Genomic DNA, 25,964 nt, shown 5'->3' on the forward strand with positions numbered 1-25,964 from the left:
GTAAGTATTCAATTTCTAAAAATGTTGATATGTATGTAGTAAGTGTATGGTGTTCTGACTAAACATATTCTGAAGAGCATTCTGCATAAGCTGACTAATCATGTCATTATTTTATTGCACTGTTCATATATGTATTTCTGCATAACTTTTTGTTTTTTTAAAATTAATTTCGAATAATTCTATAATCATTTAAGAAAATTTATAATAATTTTCTATTTTATGCACATAAATTTTTAGCTAAGAAAGTTCTATTTAGAAATTGATAATATATGAATCAACTTGCTAATTCAGTATCTGTATTCTGAGGTTTATTTTATAGGATTTAAAAAATACATCTGCTGTAAGGCAATCTATAAGTAAAACCATGATGCCAATTTTGTTGTTCTATATAACTATTGAATATTAACTATATCTATAGTTATATTCTATATAGCTATGTCTATAATCAAAACTATTGAATAGAAAATTTTACTTGATTGTACTCTGAAGCATAGAGAAGATTTTTTTAATACTAAAAACCATGTTTTCTTGCATACATGCAGCTTTGTGCTAGCTCACAGCACCCAGGATTTATTAAACTAATAAAAGTTAGAAGCCCCAGAACATGGGGGAGAGGGATATTTAATTGTTTTACTTTCTTTTATGGATATTAAAAAAATGCTTTCATATTACTTAAAAATAGATACAAAACTTAGTTACAAATTGGTAGAGTTTGTAATTGAAAGCAGCTCCCTTCATATTACATATTGTAATTAATATTTGTAAATACATATTTCACATATAAAGCTTAATTAAATTTTGTTGTATTTGAAAGTTATTTATTTACGAGAAGATATACTTGTTTAAATGAGCCGTTATATTGTTGTCATGGATTAACTAATGAAAGTTTTAGTAAAAAGTCTCGTGTATTTTGACAGAATGCTTAAGAAATAAATTTTAAAAAGTACCATTTGTTGAGTACTTTAGATACATTAAAGACGTTAATATAACTTTAAAAAAAATCTTGTGTAAAATAAGTTAGTAATGAAGTATTTGTTCTAAAATGTTAGTCATGTTGCGGTTCAGCTCTATCTATATCGAACCATTACTATTTACTTTTGGTGGTAGGAAGAACATAAACTTGATTCCATAAATTATGCATATTCTTTTCTAATCATTTTTTAATAATTTATTCTTTTTTGTAGGAAGGTAGCTGTATAATAACTGGAATGACGTTTAATGGGAAAGATGCAAATGGAAACAACCAGTGGGATGGCTGTGCCAATGTGAAATTGTGGGATTTCTCTGTAACAATAACTTTTGAAGGCATCATTAAATCGTTTAACATTAATACCAATCTGTGGGTTGCACAGTAAGTCTTAATTATGATAGTAATTAAAGTATGTACTTTCATTATAGGAAATTTATTCAAGTCTTTGAGTGGGGAGGGATTAACACTTGCTGACAAAAATTGGTTTACTGCAGTCTCAAATTTTTTGATGGAAATCAGAGAAGGACATTATTTACTTGTTTGAAATTTAAAGTGAATTAATTTGAATAGCAGTGTCTGATAATGAGTTTTTAGAAAAAATATTTTTTAGATTCTATAATATTTACAATAATGCGAATTAAGACTAAAAAGGTAAAAAATAATTAAAATGAAAAATTTTTACATTTTTTTAAAATTTTTTTAAAAAAATTTTTACATTTTTTTACAGTAATAAAAAAGTTAAAAAAAATGTTTTTCAAAGGATTATTCAGTGATGATTTTGTTATATAGATTAATGTTCAATAATTTCTTTCCTTTGTTTAAAGTATCAATAAAGCATTTTTGTGAAGTGTAACTACAAAATGAATGTGTAGGATGTCCTTCTCCATACTTGTATAATATGCAATTTGAAGGTATTTGGGTGCTGCTTTTTTTGTCAGATACATTTTTATTGTATGTTAAGATCTTAATTCAAAGTTGAAGTAATATTTTAAATCTTATTTGGCCAGTCTGTTTGACATTTTACAGAAAGAGTTGTGTTCATACTTTGGAATTTCTCAAGTGTATCGGAATTAATTGGAAGAAAATGGCATTTAAATTTTCTTACTCATGTTAACTTTTTTTTTTTAACTAATCCTTTTTTTCTTGGTATAATTAATATATTCTAAAAATATCCTCTACCATGACACTTCAGTTAAACCAAATTAAGCTTGGAATCAATAGGATACAAACCTTATTAAAAAGCCTTTCAATAATCAGTGGACATAGTATGTTACTGATTATATTGAAAACATAATGGTCCATAATTAATATGTGTGTACTTACATTCTCCCTTCTCTTTTAAATGATTTGAAAATAATGATTAATTTTCAAAAAATTAATGAATTGTTTACTAATGTTAGTAACCATATTAAGTATATTTTAATGTCTTTTGGCTAATGTAGAGAGATTTACAAAAGAGACTAAACACATTTTGTTTTAAAATTAAATCCTTAAGTTAATTAGCAAATTTAAGATGAGTCGTAGGGAATATTTTAAAAATTTAGATGTTTCATCTGAGGAAACATTCAAGTTTAGCATTAATTTCTCTGTAATTCATCTTAATTGTGTCTATTAACATGTTAAGATATATATTTACTTTCAGAATTATTGTCTTTAGGTTAATGTGAGTATTTATATATGAACTGATTTAAGGCTGCTTTATGTGTAAAATTGAAACTGTTTCTTTTTTTACAAGATATGTGTTTAAACGTCTGAAGTTTCTTGGCAATCGCTTAATTTCCCAAGCAGCTGCTCTACTCTTCTTGGCCATCTGGCATGGTTTGCATTCTGGTTACTATCATTGTTTTATAAGCGAATTTATTGTGATGTATTTTGAAAAAGATGTAAGTATTTCTAAATCTATTTTGCTCATGATGTGTTTTTTTAAGTAGATATTTTAAGTAGAATTTATTTACACTTTTGAAAGTTTGTTTTAAAAATCAATCTGATAATTTGCAAGTTATCAGATTAAGAAGGTCTGTGATTAAGATAGGATCTAAGGTCAATTTAAATGCCATTCTTTAATATTAGGATAATTATGTTTTTCTTTCTTTGGGAAAAGTTATCAAATTGTCATGTAATGGCTAAAGGATAGTGATTTTGGCTAGTTTGTCTCAAATTTAGCCTTTATTACTTTTTTTAAATTGTGGCATTGTGAGGTTTATTTTAATCTGATTGTTTGCATGAATTTAAATTATCATGTGAAAATATCATTACTGCTCTAAATTCCTGTTGTTTGTTGAAGTTGTTTTCTTGAATAGAGAAATGACCTTTATTCTATATAATATTTAAATTAAAATAATAAGTATTTTCATATATGTTTACTGAATATGAAATAGCTAAAAAATGTACATTAGACCATACAAAATTGCTGCATCTTATTTGTAAAGAATTAGCTCCTTGAAACTGATGGCTGAAAAATCTACAAAAATTAATACCCAAATACATGAATTGGTAAAAATGAATTTAAAAAAATTATCTTGCTTTGTAATGTTTTTTAAGTAATCATTGAATGATTGTATCATGATAACAAAGATGTTTCTTGTTTTATTTCACACAGGTCCTTAATTTTGTGCGACTTGCAATTAAAGAGCATCTTTAAAATGCAACAGTAGATGCTGATTTGAAATTAATAAATTTAGTCTACTTATGGATAAATACTTTTTTTTTTTTTAATTTCAATCTCTGGAAGAATATTTTTTACAGCAATACTAAGTTTTAAGCTGACAAGTTGCCTCTAGCCAATACATTATGGAAAGTTTAATATGGCTCATATGTTTGTAACCTATGCTATTTATTATTTTAATAGGGAGCTATTTAATGTGTGTTTTGAATGTGAAACTGTAAATATTTTACAAATGTAGATGCAGTTGTGGTCAGAGAGTGAATATTAACAGATTATGTGCTGACGTGGACAGGTATGTCTTAAGAGTAGAAAACCAGTTGCACATGTCACATCACATAGCTTTAGAATTTTCTGCATACATTGTATAAACACCTTACTTCTAGCCAAGATAAATGTTTTTCCCATGAGTTATCAATTTCCAACTTTTACTTTGTATTTTACTTATAATAGAGATTTCTTATTAAAAGATAAATATATATACTTATGCAGGATGTGCAATCTGATATATATATTTTAAAATTAGTCACTACTTATAAGTATATAAATTTACTAAATATTTTTTCACAATATTTAGTCATTTTGACTTTGGCACACTCTATTATCTCATTATTTTTACCCCATTTTTATAATAGTTATTCATCTAACAAAAAAGAACTATTGCCATCAATATATGAATGTTTTACTATACAAATAAGTTGTAGTTATACTGATACAAGTGATATGGGGTTTTGCGAATCTGAATCATTGAGTTTTCATTAATTATGAGAACTCTCGCAGGAGTTTTTTCCATAACCTTAACTTATGGTTAATCTGAGAAGCCAGTATACCTGTGAAATAAATCTGACCCCATTATCTCTAAATTATGAACCATCCTAATTTGTTCCAATATCTGTTGCTCTAATCTTTCTTTTTTAAAACTATCCTTGGAGTATTAAAAGCTTTTACAATAAAAGAAATGATAATAATAAATCAAGTTGGTCAATCAATTTTTCATCAGATAGTTAAAAAAAAAAAGTGTCTTTGCTGTTTATAGTGCAAGTTCTGCAAAGTATCAGTTAATATTCATGTGTTAAGCAAAATTTAATTTCTCTTTTTATTGGACAATGTTTGTTTATATGTGTCCTGTATAGACTAAAAAAAATTTTGTGATGACTAACCAAATAATTTTTTAAATTATTTGTGTCTTCTCAGTTCACGCCTCTCCCTCGAATTTTTCTCTTCCTACGTCAATAAAGAAAAGCTGCTGGTTCTTTTCCCATGCCAGTGATAGATCTCTTACAGCATAGAAAATTATTTGCATATGCGAAGTGTGCTAAACTATTTTTCCTGTCTATAAAATTTTAAAGAGTATGCTGTTCCCCCCCCCCCACACACACACTTACATCTATGTGAGACAAAGCTTAAAAATTGCTTTGCCTGTTGTTTCAAAGGAAAATACTTATTTATTTAATGCTTTATGCATTGAAGATGAAGCATTTAATTAGTCTTTTAAATTTATTCTGATGTACTTTTGAGTTAAAAAATTAAAATTTATTTTCATGCATGTGCAGTGTGTTATTTAGATTCTGACGAGAACATTCAATTTTATGAAGTACTAATTGTGATAATTTTTCAGCTGTGTATTTCCTTCAACTAAGAGATTATTATTTTTAATTGGGTGAAATATGAATTTTAATCACTTATTTGCTTTTTATTTCCCTGATTTGGATATTGTGGAGACAATTTGAAGGATTTTGAATTTTAAGTTGATATTCTCATTTTAATAAGTTTAAAGACTATGTGTATTTAAAAATTTATATGTTCCTGAGTGAAGCTGGGTATATCAGCTAATCATTTGCATAAATTTTAGAGTGTGCATGGTGTTATCAATTTTCTAAATACTATATTTCTTAAACTAACTGCTCATTAAAAAAAAATACATCATCTTGATACACTCTTAGAGCTATATTTACATAAAATGGCTTTATGAAAAAGATTGAAAGTATAAAAGAATTTTTTTAAGTCTAGTTTTTTAATTTTTATTTACTTTAAAATCTCCATTTGCTGCAAAAATTTCTTGATGTCTTACTGTTTTGTCTTTCCTCTTAATATCAGAATTTGCCACTAAATATCTAAGATATATAATATTGTAGTACCTTGCTAATGCATCATAATGATTTCCTGTAAATTGTTTTTATTACAAAATTGTGTTAAAAGTCATTGGAAATTATAAAAGTTTTTAATTAAAAAACTGTTAGTTGTGCTAATTTTAAACAGTCATTAACAAAGTCTGGAGAATATTTATTAATCAAATCTGTTTTGTATGAAATAAATATGAGGATACTAATTAGAATGCATGAATAAAAATAATTGAAACAGATTTACCATCTGTATGGAGATTTGATGTGAGGGATTGAAGTTCAATCCTTGGTGATGTTTACTTAATGTAGAATATAGATTTTTACTATGTAAGTAGCTAGGCAGCTATATAAATGACAATTTATTAAGAAAATTCTTATAATTAAATTAGCTAAAGTTGCATCTAAAAAATGAATTTCCTATAACAATATTCAATGCATTCTTTATAAATATTGCAGCACATTGTCATCTCATTCTCTTTTAAGCATTAAAAAAGGGAGAATTGACTTAAAAAGAATATTTACTAATAAAAATGATTATCAAGTTCCTGTTTACTATTATTATTCACATAACTTAGAAAGCAAAAAAGAAAAAAAAAAGGAAAAGCAAAAGTAAGTAATCAACATTTGTATCGTAGCTGAATTTGCATAATTGTGTCCTATAAAAATATTTGATATTGAACTGAAAATTAGAATCCTGAGAGAATTCTTTCATGACTAATGTTGTAAGTATGTAAATCTTCATTATTTGAAAGCTGTAAAGATGCTAAAAAAAGATGAGGCATATCTATCTGATATATTAAAGGCTGATAGAAAATGTACTAAAAGAATTTGAGAAAATCAGCCTGATCTCTCAAAAGGTTAATAAAGATTAAATAATTGATATAAATAAGATTTGAATTCCTCCCCTTTATCATTTAGTTCCATGAACCAAAATGATATGTTATAAGTTTTAAATTGATTAAAATTTTTGTATAGTGACCATAACTTTTTATGAAAGCACTCTATTAAAACTCAGTTATTTTAATTATAATCTGCTTTCATGAAATGACTTGTATTGATATTTGTAAAGATATTTTGTTATCCATTTTCTCTCATTTCCTGAAGCCTTTAAGTTTTCAAATTTTGCATACTTGTTTGCTGTCAATGAAATTGCACTAATTTAATATTTTTGGAGTTATTTTATTAAACTGCAATTTCATATAAAAAGCAACATTTGATAATAAATTTTAAAAACTGATGTCATGATTCTGCTGTATTTAGAATATTTTTTTAAAAAAACTAGCATATATATATATATATATATATATATATATATATATATATATATATATATATATATATATATATATATATTAGTGCTCTTTATTAAATGTATTTTGTTTTAGGTTGAAGATATCTTAGACAAGCGTTTGCCAAAATTGAAAGCTCGTTTGACTCAAGGTGCCTTGAAGATTCCTGTATTGATTTTCTTGAAAATATATGTGGACGTTTTTATGGGTTATTGCCTAGTTAGCTTTGCTATGCTCTCCTGGAGTAAATACATGAAGGTATTACTGTGAAAACTCATTTTATATTATACCAGCTCATATATTCAGTATTACCTTGAAAGGAAATATTTTTCTTTTATTAATAAAATAATTAACTATTTAATTGCCCCTAAACTTTTACTGAAACATTACTTATGCTTTGTGACATTTCAAGTACCTATATCTTAACAAAGAAATTAAATATTAGATAAAAAAAATTTACTCCTACATGCAACAGAATATAAATACACATGTAAATTAATCATTTTTTAAATACAGGTATTTTTAATATAAATTTTTATATAAAATATTATGAAGCACCAGATTTTCTTCATATTATTGCAATTTTATTTTCAATTGCAATAAGAGTATTAGTTGCTTCAAATGGTTTTTAAACCTGCCATAGCAAAATTTTTTCATTAATTTATAATTTTTTAAAAAATTATACAAAATATAATTCATTATTGTAATTGGCAATACATAGGTACAAATAAATAAAATGATTTAAATATCGAATGCGAATAATATTTTCTGTTTATGAAAGTATAGTGTTTGTTATTAAAACATTAAATTTTAATGAATTGTCATGAAATCTTCTTGAAAATATTTTTTACTTTTATTTTTTTAATTTATTAATTTTGATTTGTATTTTACCCAAATAATTTATACTTTTATTTCTATCGGTTTAACTTGTTTACAGTGGAATCCTTCTTGAAAAATTAATTTTGAAATGAGCATATTAAACAGTTTAATTGTTAATATTGAGAAGTTAAGATACATGAGGATGAGTCAAAAGTTATATGCATTGAAAATTTTGCTACTTTCTTGTATGTAAAAGAACTTTGTTTTGTAATCATCAAAAAATTAGATCTGAAGAATTTTGTAAATTTTCACATTTCAGATTTTATAAAAAAAAAAATATATTGATTAAAATCAGTATGTCTATGAACTTAATTACTCTATGACAATTCAATGAGCTTGGTATTTGGTGTATTATCTTTTTGGCCACAATTACTGATTTCTGTGAAATTATAAACAAAAATCCACCAAATTAAAGTTTTTCTTCCATCACATGATCATGTTAAAATGATAAAGCCGATGAATTATGTGGATGAAATTTGACAGATAGTTTTAACAACAGAATTGAAAATGCATATCAAAATTGTACCAACATACTTTGAAATTGGTTCTGCTATCCTTATCAATTCGATATGCATGAACACACTATCCGAAACGCATTTAGCTTAGTGTAGGAGCTTTTGACACTGAAACTAGATCAGTATGGAATTTTGGATCCAATCAATTAAAGAAAGGAGATTTATTCTCTTCTGTTTACAAGGAATCGAAACTTAACTTGTACTATTTCATAGAAGTATACAAGAAAGTGAAGAGAAAATAAATTTTTGCTGGTTGCATGTTCAAAATATGAAAAGTGTTTTTACTTTTTGGGAAAATGGAAGTTAAATTACGAATTTAGTTATTGAATTAGAAATGCTTCAGCACAATTCTCTCTGATCTTGAATTACAGTTATTAATTGTTATCATAAACTTCTTCTGTTTGAATAGTTTATCATTATAAATAAATAATGCATCAACAAAAACTGATCTGCGTTAGTTTTTAAATTATTTTAAAATATTCAGTTCTATTTGTGTAATTTAATAATTCTTTCAAAAAAATATGTAAGAAAGATTTGAAGTGATAGAGGTGTGCATGTATTATATAATATTGTTATATAATAAATACTAAAAATTAAACTAAAGAAGTGCTTTTGAAGATTTTAATTAATTTTGACTGTTCATAATATAAGTGAAATATACTGACCTTTTTCAATCTTAGTATTCGATATTTATATAACATTTATTAATTGACGATTTTATATAATTTATTTATTAATTCTTAGATAATATAACAAATGCTATGCATTAAATAGTAATAAATATTTTATCAGTATTTCAGCATTAAATAAAGTTTTGTTTCAATTTTATTTCACTTGATTATATTTGATTTTGCAATCATTTCTTGATGAGCTACAGTTTTGAAATTTTATATTCTTGTGTATTTTTGATTAAGTCTGAAATTTGATCTATTCCAAATTAATTTCAATTAATAGATAACTAAATTAAACTTTAATTCTGTAGTAATGTTGCCAGTTGGTAGTGAATTTGAGGGAAAAAAATTTAAGATTCCATTATCTCTTTTGGAATCTTAATTTTATTTTGGAATCTTAAATCTATTTATTTGTCTTTATTATAAATTATAAAGACAAATAAATAATTATTTTTAAATAAAATTATTTTTGACTTTTTGTGCATTAAGAAAATATTTTTAAATTATTAATATTGTTTGAAGATTGATTTCAAATTTGTGCATTTTAATCTTTTTTAGGTCTATGGCTCTGTGTATTACATTGGGCATATATTTTATATGTCATGGCCACTTTTGTCACCCCTTGTTAGAATGCTTCTTCCAAAAGCAAGAGTGAAAGATGAGAAACACAAGACTCAATAACTAAAAACTACAATAGTCTATATGAGAAAAAACTGTTATAAGAAATTAAGTGAATCACCGAAGAAATAGAAAATGTTATTTTCTGTAATAAGTGCACCTTTTCATCATTGTTGCTTCATACCAAATAATTTATTCATATTCCGTATTTTGTGTTAGTATTGGCTATTTTTGTATAAGCAATGAAATACAGTTTGATAAAATTTCATTTTGCAATTGGAGAGAAATATATTTTACTCCTTTATTAAAAGCGAAGGATTATAGATCCTGCTATATTCAAAATTTCACATTGTCAATTTTCTTAAATCCAGAAATTCTGGAGCTGAGGAATAATCTTATTTTAAAGAAAGCACATTTAATTATGTGGATAATATATCAATGAAAATCTAAATTAACTTTACATATTGATAATTTAAAAATTGTCAGTAAAACTTTGTAATATTACTGAGTCCCATTAACTCAAAATACCTGTACAGTTTTTAGGCCAGAAAACTTTTGAGAAGGATTTTACAAATGGTAAATATTTTAAGAGATAATTATATTATACACACTGACAGATTAACCAAATTTCTCATTTATAATTTAATTATCATATTTAATATGTATATTTAATATGGTGTTTAAACATGCATATTTACATCCATGACATGAAAGAAGCATTCTGTGAATTAAAATGTGTTGGTGATCCTACTGAACTTGAAAAATAGTTTTAAATAGTATTATTTCAGTGATCATCAGAAATTAAACAACCACATTCCCCCTAAAAAATAATTGGAATAATGCATGAAAAAGTAATTAAAAAAACTATATATAATTTGCTTCATTAATAAATAATTTGAAAATATGTCTTGTATAAATATCTAATACTTTTACATCCTTTATGAATTATAGTTTTATTCTTGATAGTTTTTAGGATTTTGGAATTAAGTCACAATCACCCCTGAATTAAATTCCAAAAAAATACAAAGCTGTTAAATATATTTAGCTGATAATAATATTCTGTTACAATCAGTTACCTAATGTAAATAAACATGGTTTGCAATTTTTTAAGGATTCATGTTGATATGTGAAGAGCCAAGACATGCTATACAAGGAATGTGAAGCAAGCTTTATTTAATGCTTCTTGTTAATTTTTGTTTTAATGTCTGAGTATAAAACATTCCACATGTTTGAAAGTTTGTTTGTTAGAGTACTTAATATGTATAAACATTTGTTTGTAGATAAGATTAATATATTTTACCATGTTTGAAAGGTTGCGGATCATTTTGTGATGCATCATGAAATAAGAATAGGTTGTAAAATTAGTTGTGATCTGTCTTTTAGGAGAACAAATTTTGTGTTATGCACATACTATTAGGAAAGTATTTTACAAATTTTAACTTGAGATAATCATAAAGATACCTTCCTTCATCTGTGCAAGCTAATGTCTTGTATTTTTTTACACATTTTTCATTTTTTAAGAGATATTGAAATGTGCATTTTTTGAAGTTTTCAAATTAATAACTTCATTTTTTTTAATGCATGTAACTCTGATATTTTGTATACATTTCTGAAATAAAATCTATAACTTTTGAAACTTCTAAAATTGCTTTCTTTTTTAATATATATATAATTGCATGTCTATAAGTTATATATTATGAAAAATATGTTGTATTTATTCTTCTCTGAAAATTTTACTGAAATGAGAAAAACTTGAAATGTTCAACCCATTTTATACTATCTTTTGAATCAATGAGTACTTTGGAAAGAAATTTGATATTCATATTCACTTTATAAAGCAGAAATTGAACAAGCATGATTTTTTGCTTGCTAATCTTTGTTTTGCACTCAAAATTGTATTTCAAAATAATATTTACAAAATGAATATATCATATGTACAGAAAAAACAATGTCTATGACTTAAGTATCGAAATGCCATTCAAAGGTGTTCAAATCTTGTGTAATAATCAATCAATAAAAATTTTTAAAGTTGCATTTCTTAACAAACACATGTAAAGTAGCATTACTCATAAGAAGGAAAAACTATTTTTTGCTTTAAATAAAATGAATGTATTACATCTAATAATGTATGATCTCAATTTCCTGTTGAATCTTTGATAAATTCAGCTTTTGCTATAGCTTATTAATCAGCTTTATTCAATTAAACCAGCTTTGATAATATGCATATTAGTCAATTTGGATATGCATATGCTATTAATGAGGAATCATGGATCTGAATGAAGCAAGTTTACTTGAAAATCATAGCAGTACCATCTGCAATCCTAAATTTTTATGCAATTTTTGTTTGTCTCCATATATTTTATTTGACCTTTCATTTTGCATTATATTGAATATATTACAAAGATGATGTTCCTGTATTTCTCACCCTAGAAATATATTTTCAAATATCCATGTTATCAGTAATTTTTGTTAGCATTTCTTTATTATGGTAAAGGAAAATATTTGTGCAATAACAATTCATTATATGGTATCCAAATACCTTTATTTAGGATGTAAGCCATTTGGATTGATGTCATCTTTTATAGTAGCTCATGGTAAATCAGTTTCATAATTTTTTTTTTCATCTACTACTTGCAAAGCTTATAACTTGTTGCATTTGAATTGAAATGAATTACAATGTCATTATGCTCATGTATATTAATGTCATAAAATGGCAATGGAAGGTATAAAATTCTTATTAGATAATGCAATATAAATTTTGTTATATATTGTTTAATTATCCTATTAATTGTCACTATTGTATCACCCACTGGGATTCTCAGTACCTGTATTTGTTATTGAGTTAACTCCTTAACATTTGAAAAATCTGGGGAGATTTGCTCTCCAGTTCTATTCTTTTTTATTTGAACATGGTTCATTTTTGAAGCAAAAGTAGTATGTTTTGTAATAGAGGAAGGGATCCTTATTTTTTTACAGTAAGAAACTACCAAATAAAATTTATATTCTTTTCATGAGATAGTATTCTATCTATCCTTAAAATGATAGAAAATATTCATCCAGCACTGTTATACATTTATATAAAAAATAATAAATGAATTGAATTTTTAAAGAAAGGAACACAGTCCATCAATCCAAATGGTAAGAGTAATTTCAAATTGTGAATTTTATTGAATATTTCATGATATTTTTATGCTAAAATTATTTTTGAAATATAATTTTTGATAAATTTATGAAATTTTGTGTATGAGTGAGTGATGAATTTTGTGCATATACATACATTCCAAAATATTTATTGCAGTTCATTTTGCTTTTTCAATTTCTAATTCTGTAATAGATTCTCGATTATTTGGTCTAATATAATGAAACAACAAGCCAGATAAGTCACAGCTTTAATAATTGCTCACTCACTGTCCCACCTGTACCATCAAAAACACTCTTTGCAATAGACACCAAAAGGTATACATTCTTTGCAATTTCTGATTCCGAATAAATGTCATATAATTTATAAAATAAATTTTATATTGTCTTATTTAAAATTACTCTATGAATATTTTTGAAATAAGCACAAAATTAATGCAAATTGCTGGCTTAATTTTTATACAAAAATTATACTTATATATTTTATAAAAATTTACTGTTTATTGATCTCGCTTATTCGTTGATTACACATTAGTAAAAAAATAGACTAGAGATGAAAAGAACAGTTTATACTTTTGCAATTTAAATTCCTTATTTTATGACAGAGGTGTATAGTTTGTAATTAGGCCAAATAATTGAAAGTCACTAATACATATTTTCCATTATAAACATTCCTCGAACCTTTGATTGTTTTAAATTTTATTCATATATTATTAGGTCTTTTTTAGTGACTGATGTCATATTTACTTTATATTTGTCCCATGTAGTTGCCCTTAATAATAAGGGGAGGAAAAAAGGTAGAATTAAGACAAAAGTGAAATTGAAAGTTCGTTTTAAGCATTATGAATCTGATCGATGATTATAATCAGTTAAGAGATCTTCACAAACAAAACTGATTAAAATGAATTTTCTAAACAATATTTATTATGAATTTAGTGGAGAAGAATTTATTTTCTAATGAAAAAATAAATCACTTTTATAAGTGAGGAATATTTGAGAGGAATCGAATGTTAAATAACAAATTCACAATAATTAATAATCAAAGTGTGATTCGAAGTAATTATAATTGATTACAAATGGCTGTAACTTCATTTTAAGTAATGGTGGTTGTAGAAAGGGGTAGAATTTGAACATAATATTGAAGGAAGATTCAAATTTTATTCATGCTATAAATGACCAGTGTGGACATTTATTGCTTAAGTTACAAATTTGTTTGGGATTAGAATTTCCTAATTTTTTTCTCACAGATTTACTAACTTTCTCAGCTTTGTTTAGAACAGATATATCATTAAGATATTTTTAAAACTGTTAAATTATATAAAATTCAAATGTGATGTGAGATTTCTGCTCTAAGAAAATTCATGAAAATCCTATTTGAAATAGAAATCATGCATGTAAATTGCATTAGCATTCTGGATTATTGAAATAGTAAGTTTTTTCTTTATATCACTTTAATTCTCTACATTTTTCAAATGGAGTTGCAATCACCCCTCAATATGATTATCTATGATCAAATAGGTGTAATTGAAATGATCATAATATCACTTGGATGTGTGTACTTTCTATTACTTATTTTATTGCTTCTGGCCTATGAGATAGAATCTACAATCAATAGGAAGATTAATTTTGATGTATTAACGATGTATTTCTGCAGGTAGTTCTCTAAATCTTCGTTTATGTAACACTACAATGGACTACTATTTTAGATCAAAAAGTAATCAAATACAGTAATTGGTAATCACATAAAGCTATAATTTTGTACTGAAAAAAGTTAGAGCCTTTATTTTCTAGGAAGTTATTGCCATTTGTATTGAGAAAAATCACTGAATAATCGTAAATAAATGCTTTGATCTTATTGCTGTAAAAATAGTCAGTTTGTTAACTGTGAAAAATTGGATAATCCTGCTAAATTAAATCTGAAAAACATTTTGCTATTGGTAATATTTTGACACTTTATTTTCAAATTGTCCGATTTTTCAAAAATAAGGGTTCATAGAATTGCATAAGCCTTACAAAGGAATGCCAATTTCCACCAGTGGCAGTAATTAGATCAAATTGTATTCTCTATTGTCTTTTAATTTATTCTGCATACTTTTTTTAATTTTTCCTGCCACTTATTCAACGAAAATATTAAAAATGTCAAAGTTGGTTCCTAGTTTATCTGACAAAGCCTTATGTAATACATTTCTCTGTATCACCACTTCTTGAACATGAGATTAATGATATAATGCATTTGGAGGAAATAATGCTGTAGTTTGTAATAAAGGGAAAAGTTTGCAATCTTGCGGTTTTTTCCGTTGTAAAAACAAAGTTTAAAATGATGAAAACAAAGAGTTGGGAGGTGAAGTAATTGCTGATTCAGAAGAGGATGGAAAGTGGTTAACTAATTCAAGATGAGACCTGAATAAAGAACAAAAGAAGAAATCGTTAATACACAACACAATATCAAAAAGACAGTTGAAAAAAAAACACTTTGTGACTTATTCAATACACTAAATAACAATTCCGGGTTATCATTATTATTTTTTTTTTAACTGCCAATGCTTTTCCTTAATCTAAGACATGGACGAGTCCATGGCAAACTTCAAGGAGTGTAGTTCTGCTGCTAGTGACAAATCACAAAGGGGGGCATTTTGTAAAGATGTGTATACATATATATAAGAAGTTCAACATATTGGCTCTGCAAATACATCTTGACATTTAAAATGTTAAAAGCGATGCTGATCGTTATCGATAAAGTCTAATAGCAACTTTGATACGCATCAGAGTCTGACTATTTTCTTGTTAATAGTCATGGTTGGAAGATTTCTTTCATCTCTTTACAGGGAAACGAAAAACGTATGAGAAATTTATCTGATGTGATGTGAGCACATGCATATAAACAATGGTTACTTTCTCAATGTTTCAGTTTTTGTCTTCTGCTAAGTTATATTAAAAATATTAAAGAAAATAATTAAAAGAATAACATTTATTGCAACAAATGTTTAAAAAGAGCTTGTGATAAGTATTATTATAAATGGGATAGCATATAGTTAAAAAAAATTGTCTTTCAAATACAAAATAATCTTACTTCTTTTTACTGTGATTGTTATAATTACATTCAGATAACAAAAACTTTTTTTTTTCCATTGAGAGAAGAACTAAGAAGTTTTTTGGCTTCAACCTTTTTTTTTTAATTGTGTTCATAAATCCATATAATTTTATCCAGTTTGTCTTTTTCAAGCCGATTTCAAATAAAAAAAATTTCATCTTTTTTTGTGATATACATTTCTGGAGCTTGATACAGTCATATAATCAAGATTTTGGTTATTTATTTTCCATTGAAGATGCTGCATAATAATAGTTTAAATATAATATTTATCATTGTTTGACCATACTACATTTTACTAAATGACAGGAGAGATTACATTATAGTACATTGCAATCAATTGAGTAAATGTACACATATGCGAGATGTCCTTTTGTAACTGGCTATTTTGACAAATGTATTTAATAATATTATGTATAAAAAAAAAACTTTCCAAAAGTGATATATGTAATTAATATGCAGGCCATACTAAAGTTATACCTTTTATTATGTGGCATTATAATGCATTTCACCTATGTTATTGTCTCCCGTTTTAAGTCAAACTTTCAATCAAATGAAATAATAAAATGGACTTTTAAATCAACTATACTGTATTAGTATGTGTGATTTTTTCATTGTATTGTATTGCATGTTATGGCAAATTTTTCTTAATATATGTTTACTGGTAAAGTATGAAATCCAGCATTCTATAGAGTTCTAGGCATTGTATATAATGCCTAAAACTGGCCGACAGTGTAGGAAACAATTCATATTTCACACATTTCCTAGGAATTATATCGAATGCCAAATAAGAAAGCAGCAAAGTATGAAATACCTCCCCGATTCGTTTCGAATATCATGAAATAGTTAAAATTTCCCATGGCTTTTTTGGGAATTTTTGTTTTGAGTTCTTATTCCTGACGTCAACGAGATGATTTGTGCAATATATTGGCAGTTGTAATGAGTGTGACAAAGGATGGTTTAAACTAACTTGGAATTTCTAAAGGAATTTTAAAGCAAGTATATGCGAGATCACAATTTACTTTCTGTCCTAAGAACTTAGAATTGAAGATATTCCTGACCACATCTCCGGTCAGTTGCAATTCCTCAGTCCATTCGAAGCGGCCAAGGACTCATCAAATATATGTGTAAAACAAAGTGCCAAAATATGAAATGTCTTTGCATGAAAAAATGATGAAATGCAATTTAAAATATCATTCAAGCGTACCATGTTACAACAAACAGGTTAGTTTTAATTTTTTATTTTTTATATAAAAATTTTGTTTCCCTTAATAAGGAAGGCATAAATTTGGTTTTTTACAGCTTTCATTTTTCCAGAATAACATTTGTATTTTTGAGGAATGCATGTCATTCATTTCCTGCTATTAGCTCACACTCTCTCTCTCTATATATATATCTTGTTCAATTTTTCAATCGTTAATAAAATACTTTTTATTCATCCACTTAAGTTCAAATACATTTTTTTAAAACTTGCAGTGGATGACACTTCATGTTAATGCAGTTTTTTTAAATATTAATTAATTAATTAAATTTGTACAGTAATTTCTATTTGGTCGCCAAATCCGTAGTCATGTCGCCAAGATCTATTTTGCTACTTAATATTGTAATTCTGTCATATGTATATATTTATATTAATTGTAATTATTTAATAAAAAGTAACTAAAATAAAAAAAAAAATTGTTGACCTAAATAGGAATTGACTTAAATTTATATATATATATATATATTATTTGTTTTAATAATAGCCTTATTTTTCATATCTTGCCTAAATAGCATTTGCCATTCTGTAAAATGCCTATTTATTATATACAACGTCTAGGGAAAGATGTAATAATTACCATATTTCATACTTTGCTTAAAAATTTCCGGCATTCTAGAGAATGGAATGCCAGTGCTTCATGCTTTGTTAGTAACATATATGTAACATATATACTAGTATATGTGTTTTAAGTTTTATATATTCTCTCTCTCTCTCTGTATAATAAGAAGTATAATAATTCTCTCTCTGTAAAAATAAGAAGATAATCCATCCACTGATAATCCAAATTATATCAGGACATGGGAGATTTCCCCCATATTTCCAAAGATTTGGAAGAATGTAGGAAAATAAATGCTGCTTACCGTTTTTAAAAGGAATGCATAGAAATTCTTGGAATTAAGAAAGAATCTGAACGTTGAAAATGATGACTTAAGTATAGTACTGATGGTATGAGATAATCTTAAAACTCTGAAGGACATGATGCTAAAAATTGTCAGTTATTTACCAACTGTTTGAAAGTGTTTGGATTTCTGTTGTTGTGAAATAAGAATTTGGAGAAATATTGAGAATTTCGAGGGGATTTTCTTTTGATGATGGCCTATTCCTTGTTTAATAGGAAGATAAGTGAACGGGAAGAAGGCTGTGATTGACCACCTTGTGGCTAGGGGGCCAATTGCCTCGAAGGGGATGCCAGTTTGGTGAATCGGTCAGTATTATGGATGGACTATGCTAAAGATAGCAGTCGGCCACAACAAATCCTGTCGATATTGCTACGTTCAGTGTTGGCAGGGTGGTCAGCTGTATACAAGAAGAAGAGGGACTTCTGTACACGGAGACGCCGAATTAGCTGCTATGGAAAGATTAGTCACAAACAAGGGTTTTTAAAACATCGATATTCTTGTACCCATCGATATGCATTTAGAATGCCTTGTCGTGCACAAAGCACTAATACTTCGGGAAGAAGGTACTAAACCTTGCTGGAAATGCAATTTATGATTTTGGTTAACTCTTAGGTTACCAAGATTATTTGGATGTGATCGCCTTAATTTTCTTAGTTATGTGGGAAATAATTTAGAGTTCGGAGTACAAACGGAATTTATGATCTATTATTAAAATTTTGCCCAAGTAAAAAGTTGTTGTCTTGATTGTCTTGCTTTGATTAAGGTTTCATTACTCCCGACCAGGCTTGGTTCAAAAGGTTAGAGCATCTTTAAAAAAATTGCGGTTATTTTAAACCATTTTGTTTACAAAACAGAAGGTTGTTTATGGATTGCTAATTACATTAATTAAGTTAACAGCTCATCAATGAGAGACCCTCAAGAATGATCTGTGGATTAAGGCATACTGCCAACAACATTTTTTTAAATAAAAATAATCAATTAAATTATTATGTGGATTAAATTTATGTTGAGAAAGTCAGCAAAATTTACTACATTGGACTAAATAAATTGTTCAATTTGTACAGAGCAAGGATTATCAAAATTAATAATTCTTAAATAATAATGAGTGAATGCTGACGCTTTTAGAAATTTAGCAATATTTTGTACCTTCCAAAAGTCATTTCAAAAAGTGCCTCCACAACTTGTATTAAAATATATTCGAACAGGTAATTCCATCTTCATATCATTTTCGGGATCAAAATGAATTAGAGAGTTAAACAACATTAGCATAGGCCATTAGAAAATCAGTATTAGAACATTAAGTTATTTTTTCAACTACAAGGCTACTTTTATTTTTTATCTTCAGGGCTGTAATATCTTGATCCAGACGGATCAAATAAGAGAATAGCGTAACAAAAGAATTCTTTTATTTACAGCCTTGTGTATGTACAAAAAACAATATGTTCTCATCTAGGGTAATATTATTTACAAATATCAAATAACAGTTCAACTATAAAATAGTTCCTCTATCATGTCGGAGAATAAGTTTAAAAAAAGTAGCTCTAACAGGCTGTTAGCTCTAAACGGCTACTCCAGGAGCCACTCCAGAAATCCACCGATCATTATCGGGTGGATCCGAACACAGAAACCCGAATCAAACGTAGTTTCTCAAAAAAATCAGAAACAAATTCTTCGGACACTGATGTCTCTCCAAATTCCAATTTTTCCTCTCTTCTCTCTAAAAACAAACAAAAATACCGCATTTTATTTCCATCAGATATCCGCCTCCGATTTTCTCATTAGTGAACTTGAGTTCCCTAAGACCCAATAGCTGTTTTGCAATGCTTCCTCAATGGTCTATAATCGATCGTGGGAGTGTCTGTTTAGGTTCCATCTTTGTACCTGACCCCTCTCGAACACGCATTAATTATAATCTATTCACAGCTAACACCGGCTGACGTCCACTTGGGTTCGACACTTAATGTCAGCGGTTGCTGATGATTGATCATTCCTTGATGATTTCAGGAGTCTCTTTATAAGGGAAAAAAGTTTAGTATTGGAATGTCTTGACGTTCTTCTCCCTTGAAGACATGATGGATCTATTTGAAACGACGAGACACACATCCACGTCCCCTCACCAAAATGTAACATACGACCAGACACAATGACTACTAGTGAAAAGGATCCACATCTGGCTATCCGTACGCTTTTAACTGCGTGTGGGAAAACGAGTGGCGTTACATCTGGCCGGTAAGCCAATAATTACCATGTGAGGAAAAAAGAGGAAACATGAGAGAGTCATCAGTTTTATCATTAGATAAATCTGTTTTAGAGAGTCAATCAGTTGTACTGATCTTAATAGTTAGAATGTTATGTGGAGTTACTGAAATTTTTTAATTTATTTTCATGCTTTTATTTCAAGTTTTTTATGTTTGTAAAGACAGAATGTTTCTTTCTTTTTTTTTTAACTCTCTTTCGAAGGTGCCAGAATTTTTAATTTTGTACATTTACTTCTATCAATTAATTTAAACAGTTACTTTTATTAAACTTTGATTTCGTGTCAGCCCCATCATTAAGTAGTCAATATGATAAAAATTGACTTTTAAGATTGCATAGTACTACTGAGTGTGTTTTGCGAATTGTATTTAAGAATAAAATTGAAAATAATAAAAGCTTTTGAAAGTATGTTTAAGTATGAAAGTTTTTAAGTGTTCTAAAATATATAAAAAAAATTATTTCTTTATTTGAGATATGGATATAAAAATATTATAAAAGAAAAAAAATGGTACTTTAAGGTATTTGCACTGACACTGAATATCATAAAAATCAAATTCTTAAACATTCATGAAAAATTAAACTTTTAATTCGTTCAAAGTGCTTCTATTAGACAATAATGCTTTTTCCATTTTATTTTGATGCCCACATGTTTGATAAAAAAATTAGTACACTAGTAAAGGCATTTTTTTTTTAGAAAAATACAATCAAATTCCGATATAAAATTTTCTTGTCAACAAATGCGATTGCTGAATTATTCAGGGTAATGATGTCAAGAAACCCAAGAGATCTGCAATGTCATTATGAAGTTCCTATTAATTTTAAATGAATTCCTTGATTGAATCATTACTTTGGACGGTCGAATGTGTTTTCTAAAGAGCAATCAACTAAAATGAAGCTAACTCGAAATTGGTTTATGTGCATCAGTCTCTGAGTAACTTGATCCGAACCATCCCGCTGTAAGAAGTTAAGCTTAGTTTACGAGGTCGACCAAGTTCCGAGCAACTTAATAAAATATTTATGCTATCCCTTTGAAAATCCACCTTTCAAAGCTGCCGAGCTTTATTTAGAATTCACTTCTCTCGCGCTTCAAATATTCAGAACATGATTGGAGGAGGGGGGGGGGGTTGTGATGCAGTGCTGTTAGCTTAATTATTTTTATCCTTAATCTGGAGTTTACTCAACGAATATAATCTAATCATCAATACATTAAAAGTCATTTTGATGAGCTGCAAAAATAAACTGATTTCATCAAATCTAGGAGATATAATAAATGCTATGGAAATTTTACACTAATAAATCAAACACTATGTTGTCTCATGGGAATTTTTGAATTCATACGTGCAGGCATTATTCGATGCAAGAAAAGTGTGTAAATAAACAGATAAATAAAAATATTTATTGAATCAGATAGCCTTTACTTATAAAGTCATAGCAATTTCAAAAAATTATATTTAATTGGATGCATAATTTGACGTACGAATTTGAATGTCATAGCATTCATATCATTTTGCAATACAAGGAATTTGAAAGCTATAGCTTTCAAATCCATGATATAACACACTTTGAGGGGGGAAAATGATAATTACAAAACAGCAGAAATGCTCTTTCCTGGATTTTATCAACTATTTACACAATATGGTCCGTTTTGACTTTTACAGTATTGTGATGTAAAATGAGAATGAATTTTGGATGCCTCCCTTTCGACAAAATGGATGCACATTTTGGTACAGATTAATAGTTTTCAAGTTAAAACTGCATACCAAACTTATTTAGTTTATGAGGCTTCGCTCACCCTCCAAATAAACGGATGGATCGACTCCGACGGATTCGCAATAAAATTTGAAATAGATCTTAGATTCTAATCATAAAAAGCGGCTGCGGTGGCCTGGTGGAAGACCACGGCTTCGGAACTGGGCTTCACATTCGAGACCCGATTCAACCGTAGAATCACTAAGCGGGTATGGAGCACGCTAAATCCGTCGGAGCCAAACATCTTCCCATTAGTATGGTGTGGAAGCTTGGAGAGGAGGTGTCAGCTCAGGTATCGTCTTCGTCATCTGCTCGTTGTTCAAAATGACAAGGTACCACCCAAAATAGCCTTATTGTTGCTTTAAAACGGGTCGTTAATATAACTAATCTGAACTAAAAGTCAAATCTGATTGTGTGTCTGTTCGATAATTGTAGTCGATTTCACATCCTGATGAGTTGGAGACTTGAAACTTTAAATATAATTCAGAACTGGATGGCCGAGCAATATTAATTTGCTTTCTTGTCTCTCTCTGTTTGTTTGTTCCTTTCAAATTTTGCAATTGATTAAACATTTTAATTGCCTATTGATAGTGCCATGCCACATCGTTGGTTCATCAGGAAGTAAGTTTAAAATCAAAAGTAAAATTTCACACACATGATTAATAGGCAAAAAAAATCATCAGTTATTTAAATTAAAAAAAAACTAATACACGATAATATGTAATTTTAAAAATTGACTAAAAAGTGTAAAATAATTTTTTCCAACCCCATACAGATCGTTTCGAAAATTGGTAAATGAGAATTTTTAAACTGACAATCACAAATTTCAATCTATCTGTGCAGCGTCTGTCTATGAAGTTATAAATCTTAATAAATCGTTATAAATGGGGATAAGTAAAATTATTATATAGTTTTTAGTCTGTTTTTAAAACATGGTACATAAAAAATGTTTTTATCTAAATAATTATTTAAAAATACCCCTATCTCTTTATGCATTGTTTTTCACCAGTACGCACGAAAACTAAATCCCTTATTACACAGTTTCCATCGAAACAGTCGCTTTCTTAATTCCTTTTCCCAAATGCCAATTCATATGTTTTATATTCTGGACGCAACTGTGCATATAAATTTGTATGATAATTATTTTTTGGATTAGTTCCACCAGCCTTATACATTGATACAAATACTGAACGCTGTCGTGGAGTAAATGTGAGCGAGTCTAGTGCACTTTCATCTGTTCTCCCGCTGGAGTGAAGTAGTTTCAAAAGAGTTGTTACAGCTCAGATGTCTTCCTTATGATCTGACTCGGGTTCAGAATGACGTGTTTCGTCTCAAAATAGCCTTGCATTGCTTCAAAATTAAACTCTGCTTTTACCTCTGAGTTTTCAAAAATGTCGTTTTTCCTTAATTTAGATAACATTTCGAGGAATCCGTCATATTAGGTACTGATCATTTTATGAGATACATGACTCTCTTAAGGAGCGACAATACTGTCTAGCCATTTGTCTCCTCGCTTTACTCGATGCGTCGGGGGAGGAGAGCTTCACCCGGTACTAAGTTTGGGAGGAACTCTGGATTAATGATTTCAAACTGCAGGTATTTACCATGATGTGCGAATCGATTTTAGAATGATACATCATGAATTGACTTTAGTGTATTGTTTTAAAATTTGATAGATTAAAAATTATTTTATTTAAATTCATTTAGAACTGATTGATTTCATTTGAACTGACTGAATGTTTAAATTCATTTATCATGGATTTAAAATGGTTAAGGATTATAATTCGATATATCAAGATTTAATATAGAACAAAAGAGATATGATTCTGTGTGTTAACAGTAGATGTATGAGTTCTGAGACTTGAATGATTGAAAACACTGTCTTTGATTCGATTCGTAAATATTCACATACCATTAAATCTGTGAGTACTAACTAAGAAAAAAACTTTTTCTACAGCTATTATAAGCTACCAAAGTCATAAAAAGTATGACTGCGTGTGAATCCCATTATTCAAAAATATGAGATTGAAAGATGGAAAATGGACATCACTATTGATTTCTATCAATTTTTGAATGAAAACCCGTCTAAAAAATTGGCTGCCTATTTGTGATCATGTGAGCTTAGAAGCTCGAAAATGAAACGAATGAATGGATGAAAATCCACAAAAAAAATGTATCATTAAAATTATGTATTTGCCTCGAATTTCGGATAAAATCCGATAAAGATTTCATTTCTGTTAGATATGTCAAAGTAATGACAAGTCCAACAAGTTATATAAATTGAATTTGATGTGTGGTTTGAAAAATAAGATAATAAACTTGTATCAAAGTTTGAATTCAGTCGCTTACACAAGAAGATCTTATTGCACATTTCTCGATGATTGTGAAACAATAAGAAAAAAACCCCGGATTTTATTGTAATTTCTATCGATGATGAACAATTTTTACAGGATGCATTGAGTAAGAATACGCTGAAGTTGGAAAGAGAAAATTTGACTATACGATGGTCATCATTCAGATCTTTTTGAAATCAAAATAATGTAGAGCCTTTTGGAAGAAATGAGGCTGACAATCAACGAGATGGTTTTCCCTTATTCTTTCGCGTATACTACAGAGAATACTCTGAGTAGGCGTTTGGATTCCATATTTTACAATTTTGGTGTTACACAGGAACTCCCTTTATTTGCTTCCAATGGACCTTTTGCCTGAATGTGAAAAAATGTCATTGTACTTATTCAAATATCAAATTAATTTTAGATAATTAATATTGGGATTTTTTTTCAGATTTTAAATTCGTTTGCTGATGTATGTGCCTCATTTGTCTAAATTTCAGCTTTTAGTTTTACGTTAGTGAAATGCAGCTGCAAAAACGAGAGAAAGCGCGCTGGCTGTTTAGTCGCCTATGCCCTATCGCGAGGGTCCTGTATAGGAGGATATATTCTAGTCTGCCTTGCCGCAGACCTCAGCAGCCATTAAAAAAAATCTGAGTGATTCTCGCAAAAAACGTTTGTTGTGTTGTAAAGTAAAATTTTTTGCTGTTTTGTTTATTTAGTTGAGAAAAAGCACTGGAAGTTCTCTTAATTCTCTGCTTGAGAAAATTTTTCCCTTTCTTTTTCTCCCACATATCTTGATGGAGCTTTATGTGTATGCACCATCAAGCAAACAGGTAAGTTCGCCACACGTGTAATTTGGTTATGCCTTCGGATTGGAACATTTGTGAAAAAGTGGTTTGAAATAGATAGATCCTGAGAGATTTATGGTCGGGAAAGGCAGTTCCAAAATTTCTAAATTCTTAATGGATAAATATTCGAAATTTTTACAAAGTTAGGAAATGGATTACAAGAAAATATTTCGGTTTCACCGGCGTCATGGCCTAGGTGTAGCGCGTCTTCGTCGTGATCTGGGCATTCCGGGTTCGAATACTGGTTTGGGTATGGTTGTTCTTTATCCTGTGCTCTATCTGTGAGGTGTGTAAAAGATCCCCCTTGCAAAAAGGGGTTGTGCACGCGAGTGTGTGTGTGTGTGTGTTATCTTCTTATGAACTGAAGTTAGACTTCTGATCTACTGTACTCTTCTTTCTCCGATCTCTTACTTGGTTGCAATTGCAGTTCAATCAGATCCATACAGAAATTTATTTTGGATCCGAATTTTTATGTTGTCCTTGTGTTTTTCCAATTCCGAGCCATGATCTCAAGTAAACAAAACGATTCAAACCCGAGCTTTTTTTTTTTTTTTTGAACATGAACATCGAATTGCAGTTTTTTACATGGCTATCCTGCTGACTTCTAAAAAAAGAACGAAGTGCAATCAATTATGAATTATGTGAACGATTCCGTCGTGATTTGA

The 25,964-nt window shown here is 28.2% G+C and overlaps 1 protein-coding gene across 1 annotated transcript in view; it reads left to right on the forward strand.

Moving 5' to 3' along the window:
- Positions 1–12,969, forward strand: part of LOC129987920 (lysophospholipid acyltransferase 5-like) — a 35,236-nt gene extending 22,267 nt beyond the window's left edge. Inside the window, exons 10-13 of the mRNA XM_056095916.1 lie at positions 1,185–1,351; positions 2,706–2,853; positions 7,141–7,302; positions 9,668–12,969. Coding sequence (XP_055951891.1) covers positions 1,185–1,351; positions 2,706–2,853; positions 7,141–7,302; positions 9,668–9,790 — 600 coding nt within the window. The 3' untranslated portion in view covers positions 9,791–12,969. The remainder of the gene's footprint in view (positions 1–1,184; positions 1,352–2,705; positions 2,854–7,140; positions 7,303–9,667) is intronic.
- Positions 12,970–25,964: the final 12,995 nt, after the last annotated feature.

This window comes from Argiope bruennichi, chromosome 10 (assembly GCF_947563725.1).
Source record: "Argiope bruennichi chromosome 10, qqArgBrue1.1, whole genome shotgun sequence".
Classification (NCBI taxonomy): Eukaryota; Metazoa; Arthropoda; class Arachnida; order Araneae; family Araneidae; genus Argiope; species Argiope bruennichi.